Below are 6,391 nucleotides of genomic sequence, written 5' to 3' on the forward strand. Positions count from 1 at the left end.
AAATTTACAATTGAGTATGCAAATGTATTAGCCTTGTAAAAACTAATATAAATACAAATTCTGAAGTGGATTCAGGTATTATTAGCTGAGTTGTGAACTTCTTGTTTTCAAATTTACAATTGAGTATGCAAATGTATTAGCCATGTAAAAAAATATATAAATACAAATTCTGAAGTGGATATATGCATTATTATCTGAGTTGTAAACTTTTTGTTTACAAATTTACAATTGAGTATGCAAATGTATTAGCCATGTAAAAACTAATATAAATACAAATTCTGAAGTGGATATATGCATTATTATCTGAGTTCTGAACTTTTTGTTTACAAATTTACAATTGAGTATGCAAATTTATAAGCCGTGTAAGAACTAATATAAGTACAAATTCTGCCGTTAATACATGCATTATTAGCTGAGCTGTGAATACAAATTCTAAAGTGGATTCAGGCATTATTAGCTGAGTTGTGAACTTTTTGTTTTTAAATTACAATTGAGTATGCAAATGTATAAGCCGTGTAAAAACTAATATAAGTACAAATTCTGCCGTGGATACATGCATTATTAGCTGAGTTGTTAACTTTTTGCTTACAAATTTACAATTGAGTATGCAAATGTATTAGCCTTGTAAAAACTAATATAAATACAAATTCTGAAGTGGATTCAGGCATTATTAGCTGAGTTGTGAACTTTTTGTTTACAAATTTACATTTGAGTATACAAATGTATTAGCCTTCTAAAACTAATATAAGTACAAATTCTACCATGGATACATGCATTATTAGCTGAGTTGTGAACTTTTTGTTTACAAATTTACAATTGAGTATGCAAATGTATTAGCCATGTAAAAACTAATATAAATACAAATTCTGAAGTGGATACAGGCATTATTAGCTGAGTTGTGAACTTTTTGTTTACAAATTTACAATTGAGTATGCAAATGTATTAGCCTTGTAAAAACTAATATAAATACAAATTCTGCCGTGGATACATGCATTATTAGCGGAGTTGTGAACTTTTTGTTTACAAATTTACAATTGAGTATGCAAATGTATTAGCCATGTAAAAACTAATATAAATACAAATTCTGAAGTGGATACAGGCATTATTAGCTGAGTTGTGAACTTTTTGTTTACAAATTTACACCTGAGTATGCAAATGTATTAGCCTTGTAAAAACTAATATAAATACAAATTCTAAAGTGGATACATGCATGATTAGCTGAGATGTGAACTTTTTGTTTCAAATTTCATTATTAGCTGAGATGTGAACTTTTTGTTTACAAATTTACAATTGAGTATGCAAATGTATTAGCCATGTAAAAACTAATATAAATACAAATTCTGAAGTGGATATATGCATTATTATCTGAGTTGTGAACTTTTTGTTTACAAATTTACAATTGAGTATGCAAATTTATAAGCCGTGTAAGAACTAATATAAGTACAAATTTGCCGTTAATACATGCATTATTAGCTGAGCTGTGAAAATACAAATTCTAAAGTGGATTCAGGCATTATTAGCTGAGTTGTGAACTTTTTGTTTTTAAATTTACAATTGAGTATGCAAATGTATAAGCCGTGTAAAAACTAATATAAGTACAAATTCTGCCGTGGATACATGCATTATTAGCTGAGTTGTTAACTTTTTGCTTACAAATTTACAATTGAGTATGCAGATGTATTAGACGTGTAAAAACTAATATAAATACAAATTCTGAAGTGGATTCAGGTATTATTAGCTGAGTTGTGAAATTTTTGTTTACAAATTTATACCTGAGTATGCAAATGTATTAGCCTTGTAAAAACTAATATAAATACAAATTCTGAAGTGGATTCAGGCATTATTAGCTGAGTTGTGAACTTTTTGTTTACAAATTTACAATTGAGTATGCAAATGTATTAGCCATGTAAAAACTAATATAATTACAAATTCTGCCGTGGATACATGCATTATTAGCTGAGTTGTGAACTTTTTGTTTACAAATTTACAATTGAGTATGCAAATGTATTAGCCATGTAAAAACTAATATAAATACAAATTCTGAAGTGGATACAGGCATTATTAGCTGAGTTGTGAACTTTTTGTTTACAAATTTACAATTGAGTATGCAAATGTATTAGCCTTGTAAAAACTAATATAAATACAAATTCTGGCGTGGATACATGCATTATTAGCTGAGTTGTGAACTTTTTGTTTACAAATTTACAATTGAGTATGAAAATGTATTAGCCTTGTAAAAACTAATATAAATACTGTTGGGATTTTCCCCCCAACGCAGGTGCATGAGTATCCGGATTAAATAAGTAGACTTTAGCCGTTTTGGATTAATACATATACATAAGTTTATTATATATTGAATGGAGAACAAAAGAATGGCACGCAAGATCGACTGCTCTTGAAACCACGCCGCGCAAGACTGAAATCAAAAGTGTGGCCAGTTGAGAATAATATGCTGGCCAAAACGGTCCTCAGATGGAGTTACCAGATTGGTACTTTGGATGAGGCGCTTAATTCGAACACACCCCCTCAAAGTAGCAATCCTATACTATATATTAGTTATGCCCAAGGAAAGAATACAATTATTATGCTTGCTACTGCATAATCCTTTGGTGAGGACATCAGCGGGCATCTTCTCAGTCGGCATGTACGCTACCGTGATATCACCACTCTTCTCCTTCTCTTGTATGAAGTGATGTCGGACATCAATGTGTTTAGTCCGAGGATGGAAGCCGAACCCCTTCACCAGTTGTTGTGCGCTCTGGTTGTCGTTGAAATTCGGATGGAATCACAAGTCGATCCGATCCGGTTAAGGAGAGCCTTCAAATACAGCGCCTCCTTAACGGCTTCCGACATCGCCAAGTACTCTGACTCAGTACTCGACAAAGCCACGGTACGCTGCTTACGCGCCTCCCAGGATATGGAAGCGCCTGCCAGGATGAACGCTTGCCCTGAATAAGAGCGACGGTCGGATAGGTTGGACCCCCAATCCGCATCCACGAGGCCGTAAAGGTCATCTCGTCTTCTTGAAGAGTAACCCAAGCATCTTCGTACCCTTTAAGTACCGTAGGATACGCTTCGACGCCTTCCAGTGCTCGGCTGAGTAGTTGGAGTTGAACTGACTCAGGAAATTCACTGCGAACGCGATATCTGGTCGCGTAGAAACTGCAAGAAACATAAGAGAACCAATTAAGCTTTGATAAGGATACCGTTTCATCTCCTCCTCGTCTGGGTTCTCTGGTCGCTTCAGTGCTGATTTGGACTCGATCGGGGTGATAGCCGGCTTGCAGTCTTCCATGCCGTATTTTCGAAGGATAGCGTCGATGTACTTCTCTTGGCTCATGAAGACTGTCTGCTGCCTCGCATTCTGTTTGAACTCGATGCCCAAGCACGTTTTGACTGGTCCAAAATCCTTCATCTTGAATGATGCTCCCAAGTGAGCTTTGGTTTCAAGCAGCCAGTTAGGATAATTTGACGCCAAAAGCAAATCATCAACATATATGGTGACAAGTAGAAACTTTCCGTCTCCTTGCTTGACAAACAGGCATGGATCTTGCTCAGTTGGGTTAAGTCCGATTTCCTTAAGCTTCTCTGTAATCTTGCAATACCAACGAAGTCCTGATTGACGAAGTCCGTAGAGTGCCTTTCGTAGTAAACAAACAGGATCTCTCATTTGTTTTAAGGATTTTCTCCAAAAACATGCTGCCTTTCTAAAATCTGTTGATGCTAACTCCTGCTTTGATCCGATTTTCGCGTCTGATTCCAGCTGCTCCATGAACTCGCTGAAAACCCTCAGGTATATCCATGAATACCTGCTCCTCTAGCTCACCGTTGAGGTAGGCAGTGACGACGTCCATTTGGTGAATTTCCATCTGAAATTCTGCTGATAGAGCAACCAATAGTTGCACTGATGTAAATCGCGCTACAGGTGAGTAGGACTCAAAGAAATCTTCTCCAGGTTTCTGCGCATATCCCTTGGCAACTAAACGGGCTTTCTTTCTTCCCAGAATGTTGCCGTCGTCCTTGGTTTGGAAAACCATCTTGTTTCCAATCACTTTCCGATTGTTTGGGCGTTCTGTTATCTCCCAAGTTTTGTTGAGGACTTGGGCCATAAACTCGTCTTCCACTGCGCGCTTCCAATGAGCTGCCTCTTTGGATTTGAACGCCTCTTCCAGTGTCAAAGGATCCCCTGTTACTGCTAAGAATGCCAATTCGCAATCCTCAAATTCGTCATCAATCGATGTGTCATTTTCTGCGGGATCATTGTTGGGAGTTTCATCTTCCTGTCTCTGCTGATACAGTTTACGTGGCCTTCCACGCTGTCCGGTTCTCAGCAATTTTGGGCGTCCTCTGCCCCGTCTCTCCACAACAGGAGTCTCTTCTTCTACGTCGCTGCTGCTAGAAACTTCTTCTTGTTCGTCCGGTAAATTATTTGTCATTTGAATAGACAATTCTCCCTCAGCTTCGTTCTCGTAAAATTCTTCATATTTACTCTTAAACCCTGATGTATTCATAAACTTTACATCATTGCTCACCACGATGGATCTTCTCTGAGGAGAATAAAGGTGATACGCTTTCGATTCTGCAGCGTATCCTACCAGTATGCATTCCTCAGATCGTGACTCAAACTTTCCCTTATTCGTGCCTTTTATTAATGCATACGCCTTTGTTCCAAATGTACGTAAATACATTACCGTGGGAACTTTACCTGTCCAATACGTGTAGGGTAGCTCCCCAAATAGAGCCTTCGTTGGGCACCGGTTACGGAGATAGGAAGCCGTGCTAATAGCTTCTGCCCAAAATGACGGAGGAGCCCCCGCTTGCTTCATCATGCACCTGGCCATTTCTACCAAAGTGCGGTTCTGCCGCTCTGCCACGCCGTTTTGTTGAGGAGTATGTGGCGCTGACAGACGTCTGCTAATTCCGCTTTGTCGCAGGAATTCGTCGGATTCCTTATTCAGGAATTCGGTTCCATTATCGCTCTGTAATTGTTTAATTTTGTTACCTGTTACATTTTCTGCTAAGGCTTTGAACGATCTAAACGCGTTTAATACGTCCGACTTTTGCTTTAAGAAATATACCGAGCTATATCGCGAATAGTCATCGATAAATGTAACGAAGTACTTGCATCCGCTTTTTGACTGTGTACGCATCGGTCCACACACGTCACTGTGCACAATTTCTGGAGTTTTCTGCGATCTCTTTTCCGTAGCACTTTTATACGTATTTGCCGTTTGCTTTTCGCTGATGCAAATTTCACACTGCGGTAGTTTGTCATTTTCTTTTAGCTTCATTCCGTGAACTTTTCCACACAACGCCATTCTCTTTAAGTCTTTTTCGTTTAGATGGCCCAACCGGCGATGCCATGTTTCTATTTCGCTTTGTTCTTCGTTCACTTTGTTTGCTTCATTCTTTTCGGTATTCAAATAATACAAATTTCCGTATTTCTTTGCTCGAAGCCAAACTTCATTATTATTTTTCATAATTATCGCTTCTTCCTTACGAAAACGCACTTCGTAACCTTTTTCCGTTATTTTTGAAACAGAAAGCAAATTCTGACGAAGATCCGACACAAATAGCACTTCTTTAAGGGTGATCTTCTCATTCCCCTTTCCTTTAATGTCTATCTTCACGTCACCAACACCATTAACCTTCGTTGTGTTGCTGTCGGCCAAATGCAATGTTTTTTCAAAGCTTTTTATTTCACCGAACAAATTCTTATTGGAACTCATATGTGCCGAGCAACCGCTGTCCAGACACCACATATCATTTCGCCCTTCGGCTATGAATGCGTGTTCATTCACGTTCATCGTCATTTCCTTTTTGTACCGATTTCCGTTGGTTTCGCGTTCCTCGTTCTTCGCACTATAGCTGCTCTCTTTCGGCTTCACTCGACAATTTCGCGCTATATGTCCTACCTTGTTGCACACAAAGCATTTTCTGCTCTCCTTTTGAGGCTTGCCTTCTTTACCGGTTTTCTTTCGGTTTGCGTACAAAGCACTTTGTTCTTCGCGGTCACTTTTCGTTTTTTTTGCCTCCGATTCCTCCAATATTTTAACACGGAGCACGTCTGGACTTGGCAAGTCGTCACGTGTCTCGATCGCACACCTAAATGTCTCGTATGAGTCGGGCAAGCTGTATAGCAAGAGAATCGCGAGCAAATCGTCTCCAATTGTCACTCCGATCTCTTTTAATTTCTTCACCGCATCGAAGAAACCGTTGATGTGAAGGCGGGCGTCGTCCCCCTCACTCATTCGCGACAATGCTACACGCTTTAACAAGCTGGCCTTTCGCACTGGCCCTTTTGATTGAAATGTGGTTTGCAATTTCAACCAATAATCTCTGGATGTGGTGCAATCCTCGATCAAACCTAACTCGGATGTACTTATCGCCA

General features: G+C 38.8%; 1 protein-coding gene across 1 annotated transcript; it reads right to left on the reverse strand.

Moving 5' to 3' along the window:
* Nucleotides 1–2,739: 2,739 nt before the first annotated feature.
* On the reverse strand, nt 2,740–3,415 carry LOC138929334 (uncharacterized). The gene is made up of 2 exons (XM_070288778.1): nt 3,052–3,415; nt 2,740–2,948 (listed from the first exon to the last, which is right to left on the reverse strand). The coding sequence occupies exons 1-2, from the start codon at nt 3,413–3,415 to the stop codon at nt 2,740–2,742; spliced, it is 573 nt and encodes a 190-aa protein (XP_070144879.1).
* Between the last annotated feature and the right edge of the window lie 2,976 nt (nt 3,416–6,391).

This window comes from Drosophila kikkawai, unplaced genomic scaffold, assembly GCF_030179895.1.
Source record: "Drosophila kikkawai strain 14028-0561.14 unplaced genomic scaffold, DkikHiC1v2 scaffold_136, whole genome shotgun sequence".
Classification (NCBI taxonomy): domain Eukaryota; kingdom Metazoa; phylum Arthropoda; class Insecta; order Diptera; family Drosophilidae; genus Drosophila; species Drosophila kikkawai.

Excerpts from the sequence above, each read along its gene's own strand:
- LOC138929334 (XM_070288778.1), bottom strand. The coding sequence starts at position 3,415 with ATGAAGGATTTTGGACCAGTCAAAACGTGCTTGGGCATCGAGTTCAAA. Across the intron at positions 2,949-3,051 it reads TATCCTACGGTACTTAAAGG|GGCAAGCGTTCATCCTGGCA; the intron begins GTACGAAGATGC and ends GCTCTTATTCAG.